This window comes from Leucoraja erinacea, chromosome 13, assembly GCF_028641065.1.
Source record: "Leucoraja erinacea ecotype New England chromosome 13, Leri_hhj_1, whole genome shotgun sequence".
NCBI lineage: Eukaryota > Metazoa > Chordata > Chondrichthyes > Rajiformes > Rajidae > Leucoraja > Leucoraja erinaceus.
In genome coordinates, this window is record NC_073389.1 from 33,401,528 (window position 1) to 33,425,144 (window position 23,617).

General features: G+C 43.8%; 1 protein-coding gene across 5 annotated transcripts in view; it reads left to right on the forward strand.

The window, feature by feature from the left end:
• fndc3a (fibronectin type III domain containing 3A) overlaps positions 1-23,617 on the forward strand; it is a 144,037-nt gene that overhangs the window by 59,581 nt on the left and 60,839 nt on the right. For 4 of the 5 annotated variants that reach the window (XM_055644852.1, XM_055644850.1, XM_055644853.1 and 1 more), the window contains 2 exons: positions 20,461-20,537; positions 21,609-21,825. In XM_055644852.1, the coding sequence (XP_055500827.1) occupies positions 20,461-20,537; positions 21,609-21,825 (294 nt within the window). Of the gene's footprint in view, positions 1-16,587; positions 16,904-20,460; positions 20,538-21,608; positions 21,826-23,617 lie in introns of those variants that run through there. The other variant, XM_055644854.1, reaches the window with a different exon arrangement.

Here is a 23,617-nt window from a genome sequence, read left to right on the forward strand (position 1 = left end):
CCACAGTCTTCTGTGGCAAATAATTCCTCAGATTCATCACCCTCTGAATAAAGAAATCCCTCCTTATCTCCTTCCTAAAATAACATCCTTTAATTCTGAGGCTATAACCTCTAGTCCCAAACTCTCCCACTAGTGGAAACATCCTCTCCATATCCACTCTATCCAAGCCTTTCACTATTCTGTATGTTTCAATGAGGTCCCCCCTCATTCTTCTAAACTCCAGCGAGTACAGGCCCAGTGCTGACAAACGCTCATCATAGGTTAACCTACTTATATAATTGATCAATGATAATTTTTTTTGTTAATCCACATGTAAAATCACAGCTTAGAGTTAACTGAGATTACAACACAATGAAAAACTGTGCCTCTTGGAAATTGGGGTTTGTCATTCTTGAATGCTTAGTGGGCACATGTACAAATGCATGAAATATGAGGAAGAGTAGGGCACTTGGTCCTTCAGGCCTGCGCCACCATTCAGTTAGATGGTAGATCATGGCTAATGTGTTTGTAAGCTCCACATTCTCATCTGTCCCCATTAACACGCATGCCTTCCTCATTAAGAACTTAAAAAAAAATCAAAGACCGTACTTCCATTATCTATCAAGGAAGGAAGTTCCAAAGGTTCACAACAGTGAGGGGGGAGAAATTCAGTTCATCTCTCAGGTGGGTGATCAGTTATATTTAAGCTGTGAGGCCTCATTCTAGGTTCTCAACAAGAAGAAACATCTTAAAATTGTCAATAAATCTAATCTATTATTAACAATTATTCTCACTTAATCGATTTCAGAACAATAAGTAGTTTGATCTGTCTTAAAACAGTGAGGTAAAATTTACTCGTATACTTTTTTGTACATTTAAGGATGAGGCGTGAAAATCCTGTAGCCTTCAGTGTTGATCATGAACTTACTCAATTTCACTTGGTTCAGTAATGACCAATTGCTAGTTTTGAGTGATTAACTCATCTTCAATGGCCTTTCTCAATATTTTGGTGTTATTTTCTTCCCAACAGGTTCACACTGTTTGTAATAAATTCATGCAGGTTTGAAATTGTTTAAGACACTCTTTAATCCATTTGTAGTGAGTGTTCTAGAAACTAAATTCCAATGCTTCTAGTCAAACAAAATAAACTATGCTTTTGCGTGTTACTGAAACTTTCTAAAGAACTCTTATACTGCTGAATCATCAGATAAAATGTTCCTGAGCAAATAGCTATCATGGAATCCACTCTGCAGCTTGTAATATTGGTCTGGAATCTATAGTGACTGAAACCACAGGTGTGTCAACATTTTCAACTAAAGTTACTATGGTAGCATTGACTCATTCATCCAGGCTACTAGAATTTATCTTCAGCTGCAAGTGAAAATCTGATCCTCTGTGAAGATCAAGATATATTATTGACAAAGCAAAGGATCTGCCGCAAATTCAATATACAAGCCTTAGAGTATGCAGCAATATAAAGTTTAACAAATGTATTTATCGGTTTGTTAGACATATGCTGGATTGGTACCAGGGATGGCGACTTGCCATATGAGGAGAGATGGAAAAGATGGAATTTATAATACGATTTCATGGAAGCATACTATTTTTTTGTCATACTTGATAGGCTAGTTACATCCAGGATATTTATTTTGACTGAACAGTCTAGGAGTAGACTTCTCTTGATGAGAAGAACTTTTTTCACACAGAGAGTGGTGAATCTCTGGAACTCTCTACCACAGAGGGTAGTTGAGGCCAGTTCATTGGCTATATTTAAGAGGGAGTTAGATGTGGCCCTTGTGGCTAAGGGGATCAGGGGGTATGGAGAGAAGGCAGGTACAGGATACTGAGTTGGATGATCAGCCATGATCATATTGAATGGAGGTGCAGGCTCGAAGGGCTGAATGGCCTACTCCTGCACCTAATTTCTTTGTTTCTATGTTTCTAGGAGTACAATCACAGGGCGTTATTTAGGACTGAGATGAACTTTTTTTTCTTGGTTGTCATTTGGAATTCCTTACCTCGGAGGGCTGCTGAGGCTTGGCCAATGAGATAATTGAAAACAGAGATCAAAAGATTTCTGGATTTTAAGGGAATTGAGAGCTATGGGGATAGTGCAGGAAAATGGTCTTGAGATAGAAGCCCAGCCATGATCTTGAGAAATGGCAGAGTAGGCTTGAACGATTTTTTTGTTCTGATGTATATTCCAACCTATGGACGAGGCAAACATACCTCAAACTAATAAATTAAATAAAGGATAGTACCCACGGCAATATAGCACCCCTACCCCTTGGTTACAATTCTAAGCATGTGTTATCTTTTAAATTATGTACTGCCTCTGAGGTGAAATTGATAGCAACTGTGGTACATTACTTCAAATGATCACCATTTGTTTCAAAGGCTGAAGTGTTATTTTGTCTGTGGGCAGAAATATTATATTGTGAATTACTACTTCTGGAAATCAGGTAATTAATTTCTGGTAATCATGACTATTGTTAAGAATTCTGTTAATTTCTGATTTTGGACAAATATATTGTGATTGGTTCACTTGTATGTATTTCTTTGTTGCTACATTTTAACAAAAGTTATAATATTTTGAAAGATTTTTTTGTTGTGGAAGCAGAGACTTCATGGTACAGGTGCACAACCTTTTATCCGACGATCCAAATAACGAAAACCTCCGAATAGCGACATTTTTCGGTCCTTGAAGAAAGGTCCTTGAAAACGTTCACCGAGGGCGGCCCGCAGAGGTGACAGCGGAACCTCCGGTCGGTCCTCGAAGAAAGGGGAACTAAATCCCCATTCATAAAAGAGAAGGCGAGGGTATATTGCGCGGGAGGGTTAATAATTGACAATATGCTGCTACCTGTCCGCTGTGTTAAAAAGTTCCCACGGTAGACACGATACACAGTGTATCGTGAGTCTTGCGTGGGAACCTTTTAACTCAGCGTGCAGGCAGCAGCAGATTGTCGCTCCCTTCAGTTTCACCCCACCTACACCCCTCTGCTCCCCGGCCATGTGTGTGACCCCATCCCTCCCCTCTCCAGCTCCCCGCCCATTGCACCGGCGCGGGGGCTTTGTACTGTTTTCACGTCGGCGATGGCAGCAGATCGGTGCGAGTCACCGGAGACGTCAGGACCAATTGGACGTCGAGCACCAGGCCCACTGCAAGCACGGAGATCCCAGAGACCCACAGCCAACAGCAGCCCAGCCCAGACCCGCTCCAACTACAGAGGAACCTGGGTTGCGGATGACGGGGCGCAGCTCGGGGCGTCGTAGAACCCCATCGGGGAGCGGGTTCATGTTGGTCCTGACGTCTCCGGCCACCTGCTATCCTCCGGGAACTGTACCGCCCTTGCAGGAGAGTGGGGTTGTTTGCAGTTGCAGAGGGAGGGGGCAAGGGCGGTACAGTTCCCAGTCTCAGCTCCGGTCTAGGGGGGTGGCCAGAGACGTCAGGACCAACGGGACAGCGATCCCCAGGCCCACTGCAAGCATGGAGATCCCAGAGACCCACAGCCAGCAGCAACTCCAGCCCAGCCCCGCTCCAACTCCAGAGGAACACGTAGGGGCAGAAGCTGATGGTGTGCTGATGGTACGTCTTGTTCTTGGGGTGGCGCAGCTCGGGCTGTGGGCAAACTGCCACTTGTCGCCGTAGCGGCCCATCGGGGAGCGGATTCCTCTGGAGTTGGAGGGGGAGGGGGGTATTGTGCTGTTTGATCGCAACCCTACTATCCCAGGGACAGGGAGACACAGCGGCTTTTTAGACTGGTGGGCAATCACTTCCAAAGTTCTGCCCACACAGTCAGTACACCTCTCCTACACTGCATTTCATACAAACATTTATTCTGCAAGAAAAAACGACATTGAAGACTCAAACTCACGACCGAGTAACTGCCGGGATCAAGGCGCAAACTCGCGACCTTGCGGATATGAGCCGAACACTCTACCACTGAGCCAGCCATTAAAATATACGCTAAAAAAATTTTCCATTTCGAAGACCGACAATTTCTGAATTACGAAAAGTGTCTGGTCCCAAGGCTTTCAGATAAAAGGTTGTGCACCTGTACATATATATAAATTTATATATTTCCTGTCTGCTGCGATTTACAAGATACTACATTGATATTTTTGACAGCTAAATATAACAATAGACAATAGGTGCAGGATTAGGCCATTCGGCCCTTCGAGCCAGCACCGCCATTCAATGTGATCATGGCTGATCATCCACAATCAGTACCCCGTTCTTGCCTTCTCACCATATCACCCGACTCCGCTATCTTTAAGAGCTCTATCTAACTCTCTTGAAAGCATGCAGAGAATTCCACTGCCTTCTGAGGCAGAGAATTCCACAGATTCACAACTCTGGTTGAAAACGTTTTTCCTCATCTCTGTTCTAAATGGCCTAGTCCTTAATCTTAAACTGTGGTCCCTGGTTCTGGACTCCCTCAACATCGGGAACACGTTTCCTTCCTCTAGCATGTCCAATTAATAATCTTATATGTTTCAATAAGATCCCCTCTGATCCTTCTAAATTCCAGAGTATACAAGGCTAGCTGCTCCATTCTCTCAGCGTATGACAGTCCTGCCATCCTGGGAATTAACCTTGTGAACCTACATTGCACTCATTCAATAGCAAGAATGTCCTTCCTCAAATTTGGAGAGCAAAACTGCACACAATATTCCAGGTGTGGTCTCACTATGGCCCTGTGCAACTGCAGAAGGGCCTCTTTGCTCGTATACTCAACTCCTCTTGTTATGATGGCCAACATGCCATTCGCTTTCTTCACTACCTGCTGTACCTGCATGCTTACTTTCAGTGACTGATGAACAAGGACCCTCAGATCTTGTTGTACTTCCCCTTTTCCAAACTTGACACCATTATGATAATAATCTGCCATCCTGTTTATGCCACCAAAGTAGATAACCTCACATTTATCCACATTAAACTGCATCTGCCTTGCATCTGCCCACTCATCCAACCTGTCCAAGTCACCCTACACCCTCATAGCATCCTCCTCACAGTTCACACTGCCACCCAGCTTTGTGTCATCCGCAAAATTACTGATGTTACTTTGAATCGCTTCATCTAGATCATTAATGTATATTGTAAATAGCTGCGGTCCCAGCACCGAGCCTTGTGGTACCCCACTATTCACTGCCTGCCATTCTGAAAGGGACCTGTTAATCCCTACTCTTTGTTTCCAGTCTGCAAACCAATTTTCTATCCATGTCAGTACCCTACCCCCACTACCATGTGCCCACTAATCTCCTATGTGGCACCTTATAAAATGCTTTCTGAAAGTCCAGGTACACTACATCCACTGGCTCTCCCCTGTCCATTTCCCTAGTTACATCCTAAAAAATTTCCAGAAGATTAGTCAAGCATGATTTCCCTTTCGTAAATCCATGCTGACTCGGACTGATCCTGTTACTGCTATCCAAATGTGCCGTTATATCATCTTTTATAATTAACTCCAGCATCTTCCCCACTCCCGATGTCAGGCTATACTGATTCTACATCTCCTGATTCTATGTCACCCCTCGCAAGGTACTTAATTTCATTCCTCTCCAACAGAGCTACACCACCCCCTCTGTCCACTGGTCTGTCTTTTCAATAGAACGTATACCGTTGAATTTTCAGTTCCCAGCCCTAATCCTCTTGCAGCCATGTCTCTGTAATTCGCACAACATCATACTTGCCAATTCCTGACTGAGCCTCAAGCTCACCCACTTTTTTTCTTATACTTTGTGCATTCATATATATAACTTTTAATCCATTACTCCTCTCACCTTTCACCCCCTCCCCCCTCCCCACACACTATTTAGTTTAAACCCGCCCATGTAGCAGTGGCAAACTATGGTTATCAACTTTCTATTGCTCTTGCTCTTTTACCATTTAAACATTGACTTTTCAATAAAATCATAAGATATCACTACCTCAAATGTGGAAATCCAAAGTTGCGCAGATACAAATGGGATCAGTGTGGAACTGTAGATGGACAGGGGCCATAGGCCTGTTTCTGTGCTGTACAACTCAATGCAGAAAATAATTTGATTGATGCTCGGTGAATAGTGTGGTTATTTCAATGGGGTCGGAATGCCAGTGACCAAGTTTTATGTGAGCTGCCCAATATCATCTGCCACATACTGCTTTATTCATTGAACCTAAGGAACTCTGTCAGCCCAGATTCACATGAGTGATACTAGGGTTTTGGGGATTAAATTTCTCAGATGCAAAACGTGGGTTTCAAAATTTGACTAGTGAACAAAGCCTTTAAAGTACTTAGATAGAAAAAACAAAAAATATTCCCCTTTTTTGATCAACCTCAACAGGGGAGGGTGGGGCGGGGGGGTTGGGGGAGAGTCGTGGGTGGAGGGGGGGGGGGGGGGGGGGGGGGGGGGGGGGGGGGAGGTGCTAATATTATAAGAAGAATAAAGCCATTCAGAAGTGAAACATATGTAAATAAAGGGTGGTGAACATTTAGGTCACTCCCCCCTAAAAGGCTTTGGATACAGATCAGTTGAAATTTTCACAGTTGATTGTGATAATTTTGGAATGGAGTTCATTTCCATATTTCTTGCAACATAAACGACGGCCATACAGCCCATCTATGGAGCTCTTAGAGTATTTAATTCCCATGCTTTTTTTGTAACCTATAACATAAGTATGTAAGGATCACAATGAGCAGAAGAACATGCTTGGAATTTAATTGTCTTCTCGCCCACTGCTTTGTTTATACATGGGGTTTATTCCCAGATTAATAAGCACACCAGGTGTGGATAATCGTGTAATTTCTATACATTTTGTATATTTTCTTTCTCTCTGTTAAAAGTTAAAATGTTATTAAAAATGATGTGTGAAACGATTTGCACGCAAATTTAAACCAAATCGATTTGAAGTCCAGAATATTTAGAGCACAACTTGCAAAAATGAATCCAGATTTTAAAGCGTATCAAAAAGAGAACAACATTTGAAATACATTGGTACCTTAAAATTGTTTCCATAAATACAATAGTTTTGACAGTATTTTGTGAAAATCAATTACTATGTAGGGCATCTGAATCTAGATTTATTTTAGAACCCTTTTTGCGTGACTGTGCTGTGCACGTCAATGGTGTATATACTCCAATCCTTTGATGTACGTGGCCTTTGTTTACGGACATTTCAGTGTTTATGTCAGCATGTATCATTCACGGTATGATGTCAGAAATGGATGTTCTTTTACAAAAACACGGTTAACCTAATGCGTTGCAGTAAATTCTGATCAACATTTTCTTCTGCAAATAACAAGGAAAGCATGAATCATAAATTTCCACATTAAGCTAATGTTAAGAATGTGTTAAGCTTGACCTGTTCTATCTACTAGCTTTTATCTAAATCATCCCAGACAATAAATTGAAACACTAAAACAAATATTTTTCAATAATGCAATTTTTACGGTTTGTTTGTTTGAGATTAAATTTAGAAATGTAATTAATTATTTTACAAAATAAAATCCTACCAGCAATTGTTTGTATATATTTTATGAACAAGATGAAACATGTGATTTTGCCAATAAGTAATTCTCCAATCTGAAAATTTGATATTACTCTATTATTCAAAGAGTTATTTAACTTTTATAACAAAGTCCTTAAAAACAGCAAAATATCTGATGCATGTTCTAAGATAGTAATTCATTTCAAAAATATTTCACAGTGCAGAAACAAAATATTAAAATGCCGGGAGGTGTTTTGGAGCTTTTGGTGATTAGGTGACTTTAACAATTGGAAATCCCTATCAGTTTTGCAGCAATATTTTAAGAAAGAAAAATGTCTTCTAATGCTGAGAGAATGGAGCGACTTGGCTTGTATACTCTGGAATTTAGAAGGATGAGAGGGTATCTTATTGAAACATATAAGATTATTAAGTGTTTGGATACGCTAGAGCCAGGAAACATGTTCCCGATGTTGGGGGAGTCCAGAACTGTTTAAGAATAAGGAACAGGACATTTAGAACGGAGATGAGGAAACACTTTTTTCATCCAGAGATTTGTGAATCTGGAATTCTCTGCCTCAAGGGCGGTGGAGGCCAGTTCTCTGGATGCTTTCAAGAGAGAGCTAGGTAGGGCTCTTAAAGATAGCAGAGTCGGGGGATATGGGGAGAAGGCAGGAACGGGGTACTGATTGTGGATGATCAGCCATGCTCACATTGAATGGCGTTGCTAGCTCGAGGGGCCGAATGGCCTACTCCTGCGCCTATTGTCTATTGTCTACTTGTTGATGTTCAGGGTTTTTTTACAACTAATCTGAAAATTGACATTTGTGACTTGTTTCATCAATGTGGATATACATATAAAAATTTTATTACTGGTATTGTTTTATTATTGTCGCATGTACCGTGATACAGTGGAAAAACTTTGTTTGCATGCAATTCAAGCAAATCATACTTTACATGAACACAATCTAGCCCCCTCTCTCTCTCCCCCTCCCTCCCTCCCTCCCTCTCTCTCTCTCTCTCTCTCTCTCTCTCTCTCTCTCTCCCTCTCTCTCTCTCTCTCTCTCTCTCTCTCTCTCTCTCTCTCTCTCTCTCTCTCTCTCTCTCTCTCTCTCTCTCTCTCTCTCTCTCTCTCTCTCTCTCTCTCTCTCTCTCTCTCTCTCTCTCTCTCTCTCTCTCTCTCTCTCTCTCTCTCTCTCCCTCTCCCTCTCCCCCTCTCTCTCTCTCTCTCTCTCTCTCTCTCTCTCTCTCTCTCTCTCTCTCTCTCTCTCTCTCTCTCTCTCTCTCTCTCTCTCTCTCTCTCTCTCTCTCTCTCTCTCTCTCTCTCTCTCTCTCTCTCTCTCTCTCTCTCTCTCTCTCTCTCTCTCTCTCTCTCTCTCTCCCTCTCTCTCCGGTAGGCGGCGCGGCTCTGGCCAGCAGCGGCCTCTGCAGCCTGTCCGCGTTTTTATTATTTTTTGTCTGTGTTTTTATGTAGTTTTTTATTTTATTTTATGTTGGGGTGTGTGTGTGGGGGGGGGGGGGGGGTGGGGTGGGAGGGGGGGGGAAAACTTTTTGAATCTCTCCCTGCACTGGAGACCCGACCTTTTCTCGTCGGGTCTCAGGTGTCGTTGAGGCCGCAACGAGGAGCGGCCTCCAACGGGAAGAAGCCGGGGACTCTGGTGCCGACTCACCGTTGCCGTCGCGGAGCTGGCCGAGTCCGGAGCGGGTGGAGCGGTGGAGGAGCGCTGCTGCTGCTGCTGCTGCTGCTGCTACCGGAGAGTCGGAGGCTCCAACGACAGGTCTGTGGACGGCGGCACCGGGAGCCCGCGGCTCCCTGGAGGGAGACCGCTTTTCGGGGCTCCTGCAACGGCGAATTCTCCCGCCCGAGTTGCGGGGTTGAAGAGCTCCTGGAGCGGGGCCTACATCACTGCCCCGCTCGGCTGGAATGGCCGCGGACTCTGCGAGCGCACACCGGGGGCTCCAACACCAAGACCCGGTGTGCGACCTCGCACAACCCGGCGTGGCTTTAATGGCCGCGGGACAATCGCCATCGCCAAACGGGGGCTATGACTTTGACTCTGACATCGGGGGGGGGAGAGTGCAGTGGAGAGATAAGTTTATTTGGCCCTCCATCACAGCTATGTGATGGATGTTTATGTAAAATGTAATTATGTTGTGTCTGGGGTCTATTTGTGTGTAATGTATGGCTGCAGAAACGGCATTTCGTTTGGACCTCCAGGGGTCCAAATGACAATTAAATTGACTCTGACTCTGACTCTCAAACACGAGTTCAACCGGTAGTGGAAAGGGGAAATTACTTGTGTATAGTGATACAGCTTTATGGCATTAGATTTGCAGGGAAAGTGCAGATACAAATTGCATTTAAATAGGTTGGGAGATTGGGACTACACCATTAGCTTATGGATGACTGTTCAGTAGTCTGATAACAGTGGATAAGAAGCTGTTTGTGAATCTGATGATAGATGTTTTCAAATTTTTGTACCGTCTGCCTAATGGCAGATGGGCGAAATGGAAAGGTGTGGTGTAAATTATCTTTGTTTTGGTTGGCTGCTTTCCTGAAGCAGTTTAGTTGGAGGATGGTTTGTGCAATGGACTGTGCACCATCCACAACTCACTCCAATTTCTTACGAGTTTGGGCAAAGCAGTGGCCAAACCAATGTGTGATGCATCTAGAAATTGGTAGGAATCGCTGGAGGCATACTGAACATAGACCTCTGAGGTAAGAAAGATGCTGGGGTGCTTTATTGGCTGTATCTTCAATGTATTTGGTCCTGGACAAATTATGGATGATATTTACACCTAGGAATCAAATGCTCTTGACCATCGGCAAATTCAGTACCATTGATGTTAACTGGAGTGTACACTACCTCATTTCCTGAAATCAATAACTAGCTCCTTCGTCTTGCTAACATTGGGGAGGGAGGGATTGTTGTCTTGACACAACGTTACTAAGCTCTCTATCTCCTCCTGTAGTTTGGAGGGATTGTTTGTGATGGTGGTGGTTGCCAGTGGTTTATCTGGGAGATTAACTCGTAAAATTAGTCCCCAGAGCTACCTTTCGGCCGACTCCATGACCTCGCGGAGCTGAGGGCTCCGTCCTAAGGGGCTGAGAACGTATCTTTGCAAGCATCAATGTTGAGAATTATCGTGGAGAATGTTTTGTGGCCAAATCCAGCTGATTGTGGTCCCCAGTGGGTCAGGAAATGCCTTATCCAGGTCGCCGTGGGGCAAGCTCCGGCTAGGTTGTGACTCTGAGGTCCAACATACAGAGCGTTTGAAAACGTGGACCTCGGAGCTGGGGGCTCCGTCAGTCTGGGCGGTACTGGAGCTCCGACATTGGCAAATAATCCCTGCTGCGAAATGGCTCCCAATCCATAATTTCTCCAGATTTGTGAGACGGCGGCCACAGCGCTCCGTTATCAGGCGACTGGTAAGGCATTGCCCGCACCCCGCTGGAGCGGAGCTGGGGCGTCCCATCAACGGGCTTGGAGACCGCTGGATTTCTTTAATCAGCTTTATTAGAGTTTATCTTGCACTAAATGTACACACCGGCGCCCTGCCCTGCAATCGCGGACACTTGTGATGCGGAGTCTTTTTGCTGACTGAATAGCCGGCAACAAAAAGCTCGTCACTGTACTATGACTCTAAACTGAATGCAGTATTCCAAGTATTTGTACTTTTAAATGGCCTATTTACATTCCGTTGCACATTAAAGCGCCCTCCAAACTAATTTGCCTAACATTTAAGCAATGATTTACAGATGTTTACAGCGGAAATCTCCCACTCTCCAGGGAACGGGGGTTCCCGCTCCTCCACCACAGAATGGGGCTCGCACCGTGGGTCTCTTTGGGTCATACCCCGCAACACTGCTCTCTTTGGTGCGCAGACCCGCATCTGGCAAAAAGGGCCGAGTTTCAGAGCTTTTCGGTTTCTGGAACACCGGATAAAAGGTTGTGCACCTGTATTTACACCTAGGAATCAAATGCTCTCGACCATCGGCAAATTCAGTACCATTGATGTTAACTGGAGTGTACACTACCTCATTTCCTGAAATCAATAACTAGCTCCTTCGTCTTGCTAACATTGGGGAGGGAGGGATTGTTGTCTTGACACAACGTTAATAAGCTCTCTTATCTCCTCCTGTACTTGTCATTGTTTGAGATCTGGCTTGCCACAGTGGTTTATCTGCGAGATTAACTCGTAAAATTAAATCAGAGCAGAATTTTGCCAAATCCATGAGTATAGAGCGAGTAAACTAAGGGGCTGAGAACGTATCTTTGCAAGCATCAATGTTGAGAATTATCGTGGAGAATGTTTTGTGGCTGATTGTGGTCTGTGGGTCAGGAAGATGAGGATCCAGTCAGGGTGGGGAGGAGTGGGTAGGTTCTGACTCTGAGGTCCAGGAGACTACAGAGGTTTGAAAACGTATACCTCCAGATTCAGTCTGAAATGTACTGCGATTTACATTGCAAATAGTCAGTGCTTCGAAATGGACCCAGTATAATTTCTCCAGATTCAGAGACAGTTTCTTCCCAGCTGTTATCAGGCAACTGAACTGTCCTCTCACAAGCTAGAGAGTAGTCCTGATATCCCATCAACCTCATTGGAGACCTTTGGACCATCTTTAATCAAACTTTATTATACTTTATCTTGCACTAAATGTTACACCCATTATCCTGTATCTGTCAATCGTGGACGGCTTGTGATGTACAGTCTTTTTGCTGACTGAATAGCATGCAACAAAAAGCTCGTCACTGTACTATGACTCTAAACTGAATGCAGTATTCCAAGTATTTGTACTTTTAAATGGCCTATTTACATTCCGTTGCACATTATTTGCGCCCTCCTTGCAATTTGCATACCCACCTATCTCTGTATTGTCATTCAATCTGACACTTGGTATCTTCATCCAAGCCTTCGGAATGCCCAGGATTTGTTTTGATGTTTTATAGCAGAGTCAGCATCTCTACTTCTGCAATGTGGTAGAAATTAAGTTTCTGCCTACAGATCATCTAATGGTTTCTGCTGCTCAAGGGGTTTTCCTACTGCTTATAGGCATATCATGGAGACAAAAGTCTTTGATTGGATTTAGAAACAGTTGTTGTTAAAAAGTTGATGGACTGACAAAAAAAAACACCATTAAAATTCTACTTTTAATTTTAAATATTTAATTAATTAAAAAATGCAAAGAAACAAAACAGTTATCTGCTTTGAACATTTTAGTGAAGATTAGTATCCCCGTTCAAATTCAGGGGCCAATGCAGGATATGCCAATTTTATTTGGCATAAAGATGAGAAGCAAGGTGCTGTTTATACAGCCACCCATTAAGTCCCGAGTTGGAGTGGAACAACAGTGTAGCAATCCGATTAGCAGTACATTCTGTACCTCCACGTTGCAGTGCAAATCAGTGTGAAATGTACTGAGATTTTCATTGCAGATAGTCAGTGCTTTGAAATGGACCTGCCAGAATAACACTTAGCATGATCCAGCCCAATATTCTGCTTGGGACTTTAAGGTTCAATGGTACTGTATTGTGAAGTACAATGATCTTTTTTTTTTTTGCATACATTTCTGTGACAATCCAACTTTACATTAAGCACAATCATACTAACTACAAGAGCGTGAGACAGTAGACCACACAGAATCAGTACACAAGAGTCACCACGATTCAGGCAGCATCTTGTACACTTGTGTCCTTGTTGAACTGGCAAACTTTCCAGATTATTGGATGTTATTTCCTTTACCACCACAACAATCTTTAATTTGCCTTTTCCACATGTTACATGTGATAATGGATTTTCTACTGAACCAGTAAGTTGAAAGGAATCATAAGAACAGGCCCCATGTAATGGAAAGGCATGGGAACCAGTGAGTGAAAAGGGAATCTGGAAATGGAAACACAATGTGATTGGCAAAGGAAAGCAGGAACAGGGCCCAGATGACTGGAAAGGGGGCATGGCAAACATTACCAGGTGAGCCAGATGCCAAATTATCACAATTGTTGAAGAGCTGGAGAGCACATTATTGGAATATTATTGTATTATAATTTTTAATTTTATTTTCATTTGTTTGAACTTTATATGTCGTCCAGCGCAATTCAAAGTAGTCTGTTTCCTTTGACACCATTAGTTGCTATCAATGCAGCCTGTTTCAGTGTACAGAATAGATTAAAAACCCTTTTTTTAAACAAATTTGTTTAAAATGTATGTTGAATGGTTCTGCTTCTTCTTCTTCCTTTTGAGGCAGCAGAGGTTATGTACACCCTCCAGGTGCTGTAGCCAGTTCAATGTGCTGTAGTCGAGGGCCGTGAGGTCTACCCTTCCACCGGGCGGGGGGGGGGGAGATCAGCGCAGTCGAAAATGACGTGCTGCGCTGTTTGCTGGTCTGCTCCACACATGCAGGCTGCTGATGAACGCAGCCCCCAATGATGCATGTTGGCTTTGAACCAGCCGACCCTTGTACAGAGCCGGTTCAAGGCGACCCACTCTTTGCGGGGCAGGTCTGAGTCGGGCAGGGCTGTGATGTTCGGTGCAACAGTGAATTGAGGAGGTCGCGAAATCTGTTCCCAGCTGGTTCTCCATGCTCCTCGTGTGTTGAAACCGGAGCAATGACGATGGCTTTCCACCAGATTTTCAGAATGGACTGACCAATGAGGCAAGAGGAGTAGAACGCACGGAGCCAGACCTGGCATTTAAGACCGCAGTGTTTCAGGAATTCTGGGGGGATGTTATCAGGACCTGCTGCCAGCATGATGGTTCTGTTGTCAGCATTTTTCAGAGCCACCACTTGATGCTGTTATTCTGTACACCTATAGAAAGCTCAGGAGAATATATTCAGGCAGCTTGTTTCTTCTAGATTGCAATTGTTGAAATACTGCAGCAGTCTGTTACAAGCTTGCATTGATCTTAAGCTGTTAAATTTGCTAATAATACTCGGCTGTGGTATAATAGCCTTCCAAGTATTACGGGGTAATTAAATTAATACCTTGTAATATGTAAAATAATTGCTTGGAAAATAGATAAGTTCAGCAAACATATATCCATTGGTTTAAGTAAATTAATAAAGTTGATGGAAAAGAAGCAGAGTAATATTCAAGCACATTGTGAATCAGGCAAATTGAGTTCTGGAATGTATAGGCGAGGCTTTGATTTCATGTTAAGATAGTTTTATTTTCCATCTTTGTTATTTTATTCTCTGTATATACATGTATTGATGTTATTGCAGTAAACTGGAGACTGCAAGACAAAGTCCCTTTTAAGGTTTCATAAATAAGTTACTAGTGTGTCATTAGTGTGACTCTTATGATGTTTGTAATTCCCTTTTGTGAATGTTTATCGGACTTGTATTTGTTAACTGTGGTTCTGTATTAAAAAGGAAATGTTACATTTTCTGTTTTTTGTTCTATTTAATGTCACAACTGAATTCTACATCCATATGCACTTATATTGTTCTGCTGTTGATCTTTGAGTGCTGTAAGATAAAATTATCAAGTACAAAGGGATAAAGGACAAAGGACATTTATTGTCACATACACCAATTGGTGCAGTAAAATTTGAGTTACCATGCAGCACACAAATAAGATAAACTCAACACTTTAGAGTTTAACATTAAACGTAAAAAACATCCCCTCACAGCTGAATCAACGTTTCCCACTGTGAGGGAAGGCACCAAAGTTCAGTCCTCTTCCTCTGTTCCCCCGTGATCGGGGCCTATTGAAGCCTCCGCAGTCGCCGCACGGTGGCCCGATGTTTTAGGCCCTCGAATGGAAGAACACTCTCAGCGGCCCGGAGCCTCTGAATCAGCCGCTTCCTGCCGGAGACCGCGGCGTCCGAAGTCCACAGGCTGAGCTGGACGGACATGCAACGCTGGCGACCTCGGCGAGAGATCACAGGCTCCGTGATGTCAAAGTCAGCGCCGCCAGTGGCTGGAAGCTCCCGCCACCCGTGGCTGGAATCTCTGCAGACCATAGCTCCACGGTGTTCAAAGTCGGCAGTCCCAGCACCCCGGAGATCCAACATGGCGATTTCCGGTAAGGCACCGCTTTGGAATCCAGCTGCTGCTGCTGAAACCGAAGCTCTGGCTGGTCTCTGGCAGGAAAAGCCGCGCCAATCCAGATGGTAGGCCGCGAGGCGGGGGCGAAGATGCGGCTCGGAGAATAGTGGCATCCTCGACCAGGAAGTGACTGAAAAACAGTTTTCCCCCTCCCCCCTCCCCGCACATAAAAAAGACTACAAGACCTCCAAAAACAAACTTTAAAACAGACTAAAAATAACAAAAAGAATGAAAGGATAGACAACTGCAGGCGAGGCAGCCACACTCGATGGCGCCACAACTCTGGATGTAATATAGTTAGTAACAAGTAATAAGTAACTCTTTGTGTACCTTATGTATTGAATTTGCACATGCATGTATAAACTATATAGTAGAATTCAACAATATTCAATGCTTTGGCTTTCCCCAAATGTTATTCAATGACATATTCAGTGAAATAGTCTGGTATTAAAGGAAACAGATATAGGTGCAATGGTGTTTGGGTGTGTGCATCTTGCATTAGTGCAGTTCCATCATGCTGAAAGCTGATTATATGTGAACGTTACAATATTATACATTCCTAATTCTGATCCAGATCCACACCACATCCATACCAAATTCTCCCTAATTTGGTACGTAGTCCTATTACCCATAACTTGTACCGTTGACCTTTATGAGGTTGTTATTATTAGTTAATTGACCAGAAATTCCCAAGTCTGTCTTATTCTGCATTAATCTTTCCAGCACTGGCAGGTGGCCAGTATTTACTGGAAAGAAAGCGGAATCAATTATTAAACCCAGATGTCAGGCCTGTCACTGTTAGGTTCCTTTGAATATCTAATTAAAATGTGTTTTATATGGCTTAGAAATTTAACTTGAGGGAAGTTTCTGTCTTTTAATAAAATTTAGTAATAACTAAGGTAGTTTTGTCTGTATTATGGCCTGAGACACATGGCCTCACAGTTGTTTGTACAAAATACTAAACATGACTACTTTCATTTACATGACATTGCTGTGTCCCAAACATTATGGTGCCCTGAAATGAGGGGACTATGTATAAACCCTGCTGTAATTTCTACATGATGAAACCAAATGTATAAAAATGGCCTTTATTAAAATCTGACAATGTGCACTTTAACCACATGTGATTTTTTTTTTTCTATTACAAATCTCAAATTGTGGAGTACAGAGGCAAATAAATAAATTCGGGTCTTTGTCCCAAACATTATGGAGGGTACTGTGAGTGCAGTACTAAGCATGTGACGTGGGGAGGTTTGATAGCTGGCAGTAGACAAACAAGTTTATAGTCCAATAAACTGCTGCCAAGTCATCACAACAGAGAACTGCATACGTATGTAAGCATGACTCGTTAATGCTGCACTTCCTGGGTTTTATTTACTGTGGAATTACAAACATGGATGGTAAGACCTTTATAAAAAACCTATTATGATCATTTATAGGGTGGAGCATTTAAAAGAAAATAAACAATAACAGCATGTACAGCACAGAAATCAATTTATTCTGATTTACCAAGTTGTACACAGGAACTGGTTTAAAGTTTTTCCAGATCAAATATCATGTGCAACCCCACTTGAGCTGGTGTTTCAGAACAGTATCTGATTTTATAACGTAGGCTAGTCTGACAGAAAAATAAAAAGATTGTGCAGCATAGAGGCACTTGAGACTGCAGTTACTGGAATTTGGTGCAAAATATAATCAACTGGGAGAATTCAGCGAGTCGAGCAGTATCTGTAGAAGCAAAAGGATGGTTGACTTTTAGGGTTGTGACCCTGTATCACGACAGTATAGCATAGAAAGCTACAGACAGTTTTAGGACATTCGTCAGAAAGTTTCATTGATGGACTAACATTTAAAGGCAGAGGCATGTTAATGTATTTTGCGAAAGCAAAAGAGAACACAGCTAAGTTATTTGATTAAATGAGAGCAGTTTCAACTCACTTCTTTGTAATACATTTTGATCTTATAAGTAAAACTGATAATCTGGCCTGTGGTTAACCCATTAATACAGAATGTGAACTAATGATCCAGAGTGTAAGTGACATGCAAGGCCAGTGCTGGGGGCCAGACTGTGGACGAAGTATGTAGCTGGTGCCAGGTTTGGGGTCTTAAACACATGGGATTGGAACATGGTTTCTGGCTTAAGCTGTGATCTGGACTGCTTGTATATTTCTCACTTCCTTTAATCACACCGAGTTCATTGTAAAATGTATTATATTACCATGTAACATATTTAAAAAATACTGAAAGAAATATGTGGGAGGGCGAGGTGTATATTAAAAAAAACTTCTCAATAGTCTGGAAAATCTACTAATTCACCACCACCAAAGTCCTAACAGTGCTGGATTAATGTATTAAAGCCCTGTCCCACGGTACGAGTTCATTCCGAGAGCTCTCCCGAGTTTGCCCTGATATGAACTTGGGGATTTACGATAATGGCTACTCGTCGGTACTCGGGGCTCTGGTGGACATTTTTCAACATGTTGAAAAACCTTCACGAGTCTTCCAGTGCTTATCTGCTGTTAGCGAGTCTTCTGGAGTACCTGCCGTTAGCGTAACGATCCGCTAAGCGACGTCCCCGAGCTCCGACGTACCCACTAGGTTTATTCTCCGTGCTTACCACGAGTTTGATTTTTTTTAAATATCGGAAGAGCTCTTGGAATGAACTCGTATCGTGGGACAGGGCTATTACGATTTGCATCCAGTTCTCATATATTTCACTCTAGAAAAGAAAGGTAATTAAAAAGTATTTTTTCTCTTCTTGAACTTAAATCTTAAGACAACAGACAATAGGTGCAGGAGTAGGCCATTCGGCCCTTCGAGCCTGCACCACCATTCAATGTGATCATGGCTGATCATCCACAATCAGTACCCCGTTTGTGCCTTCTCCCCATATCCCCTGACTCCGCTATCTTTAAGAGCTCTATCTAACTCTCTCTTGAACGCATCCAGAGAACCGGCCTCTGCCGCCTTCTGAGGCAAAGAATTCCACAGACTCACAACTCTCCGTGTGAAAAAGTTTTTTCTCACCTCCGTTCTAACCGGCTTACCCCTTATTCTTAAACTTAAAGCCCCTGGTTCTGGACTCCCCCAACATTGGGAACATGTTTCCTGCCTCCAGCGTGTCCAACCCGTGAATAATCTTATATGTTTCAATAAGATCCCCTCCTATCCTTCTAAATTCCAGAGTATACAAGCCCAGCCGATCCATTCTATCAAAATATGACAGTCCAGCCATCCCTGGAATTAACCTCGTGAACGTATGCTGCACTCCCCCAATAGCAAGAATGTCCTTCCTCAAATTTGGAGACCAAAACTGCACACGATACTCCAAGTGTGGTCTTGGTAGGGCCCTGTACATCTGCAGAAATCCAGCACTATTTGCTCGTATACTCAACTCCTCTTGTTATGAAGGCCAACATGCCATTCGCTTTCTTCACTGCCTGCTGTACCTGCATGCTTACTTTCAGTGACTGTTGAACAAGGACCCCCCCCCCCCCCCAGATCTCGTTGTACTTCCCCTTTTCCCAACTTGATGCCATTTAGATAATAATCTGCCTTCCTGTTTTTGCCACCAAAGTGGATAACCACACATTTATCCACATTAAACTGCATCTGCCATGCATCTGCGCACTCACCCAACCTGTCCAAGTCCTCCTGCATTCTCATAGCATCCTCCTCACAGTTCACACTGCCACCCAGCTTTGTGTCATCTGCAAATTTACTAATGTTACTTTTAATCCCTTCATCTAGATCATTAATGTATATTGTAAATAGTTGTGGTCCCAGCACTGAGCCTTGCGGTACCCCACTAGTCACTGCCTGCCATTCTGAAAGGGACCAGTTAAACCCTTACTCTTCGTTTCCTGTCTGCCAACCGATTTTCTATCTTGATCCTTGGGATTGAATCTTGATCCTTGGGATTGAGGTCAAACTTGAACATGGGAAAAAAAGTGACAGTTAGTTGCTGCCTTTTAGATAAGACGTCGAAGCAAACTTCAACAGGCAGTTCAGGTAGAACTTGTCAGAAAATAATCAAATTCCATCTTCAATTCCACCAAACAGATTAACTGGGTACTGTCTAATTTACTCTTATCAAATGTTGCTTGGTGTGATTTGGTTAATCAAACTGTCAACAACTATTGAAAAGTAATTAGTTGATTGTGAAACCATTTTCTTATTCCCTCATGGAATGGGATAATTGCCGGTAAGGTTAGTTCATCCTGTAAAAGGGTGATGTTGCTGAACTACTGCTTAGCATCCAGAGATGCTGCGTGACCCGCTGAGTTACTTTGGCATTTTGTGCCTACCTTCAGTATAAAGCGTCTGCAGTTCCTTTTTACCATTTTATACTGCCTAGAACTGTTGCATTCTTGTCATGAAAATAATCCCTCTTCTGTGCTACATATTTCCCCATTCTGTACTACATATTGTACTTAGTGCTTATTAGTAAATATCTGATTGCTTTTTTAGTCTTGCTAGATGTGAGATGGAGTTGCAAACAGAACTCAAAATTCTGGGATACATTCAGAATGGGATAAAGCCACCCATTTGTTAATACACTTTCTAACACAAACAAAACTTGGGTACTTAACTGTTCCGATTATGTGTGACAGTTAATTTAGGACCTGCCACTTAGATTCATTTTCTAATAATAGAAATACTGACAATTTTTTTTGATAAAGCTGTTTCAGTTGTGTGGTGTTAGCGATCTGTTTGCAAAAATTCAAACATGGAATTGTACAAATTAGATTTTGTGGGTCACCAGTTATTATTTTTTTTTTTGCTGCATGAGTGACTTGACAAATGACCATAATCCTTAGCAGTTATGTACAACAGATTTTGTATATTCCTGCTATATTTTGCCTGAATTCCAAAGCTACCTTTCTGGTTAAAATTTGTTGACAGTATTTGTGGAAATATTTGAAGTGAGTTCTAAATTTAATTTCTTCCCCTGCAGGTCCTGCTCAGGTTCCAATGGTGTCCCCAAATGGTTCAGTGCCTCCTATTTATGTGCCTCCAGGATATGTATCACAGGTGAGCAGATGTGACTTTTTATTTAGTTGGGAAAATACATGTAATTATATAGCCTCATTTAATTATGGTTGTACTGCATCTTAACACTTTTAACTCGCAAAATGTATTGCTTTTCCCAGGAATTGTCAGTGATGCATTTATTCTGTCAAGCAGTATGCAAGTATACCAAGTGATTCATAATTGGATACGGTTCTATGTTAGGAAAACTTGCATTAAATTGAAACGTTGTGGCCAGGATGAGAGGGGTCAGAGATGATCTTACCCACTCGCTTCCTGGCCCTTGCAATGTACAGTTCGTCGATGGGGGGAAGGTTGCAGCCAACATCCTTTTCGGCTGACCGAACGATGCGTTGCAGCCTCTGGATGTCATGCTTGGTGGCAGAGCCAAACCAGACCATGATGGAGAAGGTGAGGACAGACTCTATGATGGCAGTATAAAACTGGACCATCATTGCCTGTGGCAGGTTGTGTTTTCTCAGCTGCCGCAGGAAGTACATTCTCTGGTGGGTCTTTTTGACTGTGGAGTTGATGTGGCCTCCCATTTAAGGTCCCTGGAGATGATGGTTCCAAGGAACTTAAATGACTTCACAGATGTGACTGTAGTGTTGTTGATTGTGAGTGGGGGGAGGGGGAGCTCTCCTAAAGTCCACAATCAATTCCACTGTCTTAAGAGCATTGAGCTCCAGGTTGTTACAATGGCACAGGGATGCCAGCTGTCACTTCCTGTCTAGGCAGTTTTCTCCCCATCCTGGATCAGTCCAATCAGTGTGTGTCGTCCACAACTTGAGAAGCTTGACAGAGTGTGGTGCAGTCGTTGGTGTAGAAAGAGTAAAGGAGAGGGGAGAGTACGCAGCCTTGCGGTGCTCCTATGCTGAGGGTCAGCGTATCTGAGATGTGCTTTCCCAGCCTCACATGCTGCTTCCAGTCTGTCAGGAAGTTGGTGACCACTGACAGAGGGGGTTCAGGCACAGTCAACTGGAAGAGTTAGGCATAAACAAATCTCGGCTTGCCCTGAACCTACAAGTTTTAAACAGGGCTAATCAATTTGTAATTCTGTTTTGAGTTGTGCAGGTTATTGAAGAAAATGGTGTTCGAAGGGTGCTGGTGTTACCTCAACAGCCAGAATTTCACCCTGGCAGTCATCCACCAATACATCCACATCCATATATGCCTACATTTCTTCATCCACCTGTCCTACAACATCATCAGATGTACTCTACAGGACCAGGTGATGTTGCTACACAATATGTTCCACAACATCATCCTCCACATTCGTATGCAGATCAAGGTAAGCATTGTTAACTTTTGTAAATCGTTGTATCATTTGGAAAATCTGCATATATTCAACCAATGCACTTCTCAAATTGCTAAATTTTAACAAAAACAATCTTGGCTGGTTTGGTATCTGATCTTAATTTGCCTTCACTCTGTTAATTTGACTTAAAATAACAACTTTTTCTTAGGGAAAAAATGATAGCTAGCTCATTTTTAAAAGGTGGCCAGCTTTCAAAGAGTGCGAAGATCACAGGAGATATACTAGACCAAGTGCAGACCCGTTGGGTCTGTTCCCTCAACGCGTGTTTGTGGGGGGGCAGGGCGGCATGCACCGTCACACACACTAACCACCCCCACACACACACTAACTACCCCCCTTGGTATTATATTAATATTATTAATTTGATCCTTTTACCCCATAACCGCCCTATACACTGACAGATAGCCCCCAACCCGCAGGCGCGTCTAGAGAAGGAAGGGGATGGGGGGGGGGGTAGAGAGTGAGGGCAGAGAGAGAATGGGGAGAGGCAGAGACAGAAGGGCAGGAGACAGAGGGGGTGGGTGGAGGGGAGGAGGAGAGGGAGGGTGGGAGGAGGGGAGAGAGAGAATGGGAGGAGGGGGAAGAGAGGGTGGGGGGAAGGGGGAGAGGGGGTAGGAAGGGGGGGTAGGGTGGGGGAGAGGTGGGGGGGAAGGGAGAGAGAGGGGGGGGGGGAGAGAGAGAGGAGATGGGGAAGAGAGGGAGGAGGAGGAGGGAGAGATAGAGGGGGATAGAGAGAGAGGGGGGGGGGGGGATAGAGAGAGAGGAGAGGTGCGGGGCGGCAGCCCGAGCACGAGGCACGGAGCGATTTGAGGGCGGTGAAAAGCAGCGTGGGGGACCAGCCGACCGTGGTTTCCGCCAGCGTGACAGAGCCGGGACGGGGGGACGATCGTGTAAAGGATCTTTGGTAGAGAGAGGGAGGAAGGAGAGGGGATGAGGTGAGGGGGGGAGGGGGAGCCTGGCTGCCAAATGAAGAGAGAGAGAGAGAGAGAGAGAAGCGACTTCTGACTCTGGAAATCCACAGCTGGAATGAGCGCGCGGGGCTTCACGCGCTGTGCCAACAGTGATGAGAAAATTCAGCGCGTGTCCTTTCGCGGAATGGAGCTGTACGAGGAGAACTTATGAGGAGTAGATTCAGCGCGTGAGGAGTCGCTGCCCCGAGATCTGTAGAACAAAGAAGCTATAGCGGAACCGAGCTGTAGAATGTTTGTTCTGCAGAACTTTCTCGATCTTTCTGCGCATTTTAATCCACAGCGGCGAGGGGGCGGGGCCTGGAGGCAGGTGGGCCTGGATTGGTCGGCATGTGGGCATTGTGACGTCAGCAGCTGGTGAGCAGGGTTTATATTAAAAAAATTGAGTTCTTCGTCTGGTTTTCGAGGAGATACGTTTCACATGCAAAATAACACACCCCGTTCCGGAAATAGCTCCGTTCCGCGAAAGGCTCACCCGCTGAATTTTCTCATCACTGTTGGCACAGCTCGTGAAGCCCCGCGTGCTCATACCAGTCAGAAACTGCTTCTCTCTCTCTCTCCTGTCCCCTGTCCCATTGTGATATCTGTGAGATGGCACTGTGACTCGTGCAGCAGTTTGATTTTAGTGGGACCACGTAAAGGTTCCAATCTCCCACATCTGTCCCATTGTGATGGCATATGTAAATGAGATCCATTGTGATTGGACATCTGTGAGATGGCACTGTGATATGCAGCAGTTTGATTTTACTGGGGCCACGTGAAGGTTCCAATCTCCCACACCTGTCCCATTGTGATGT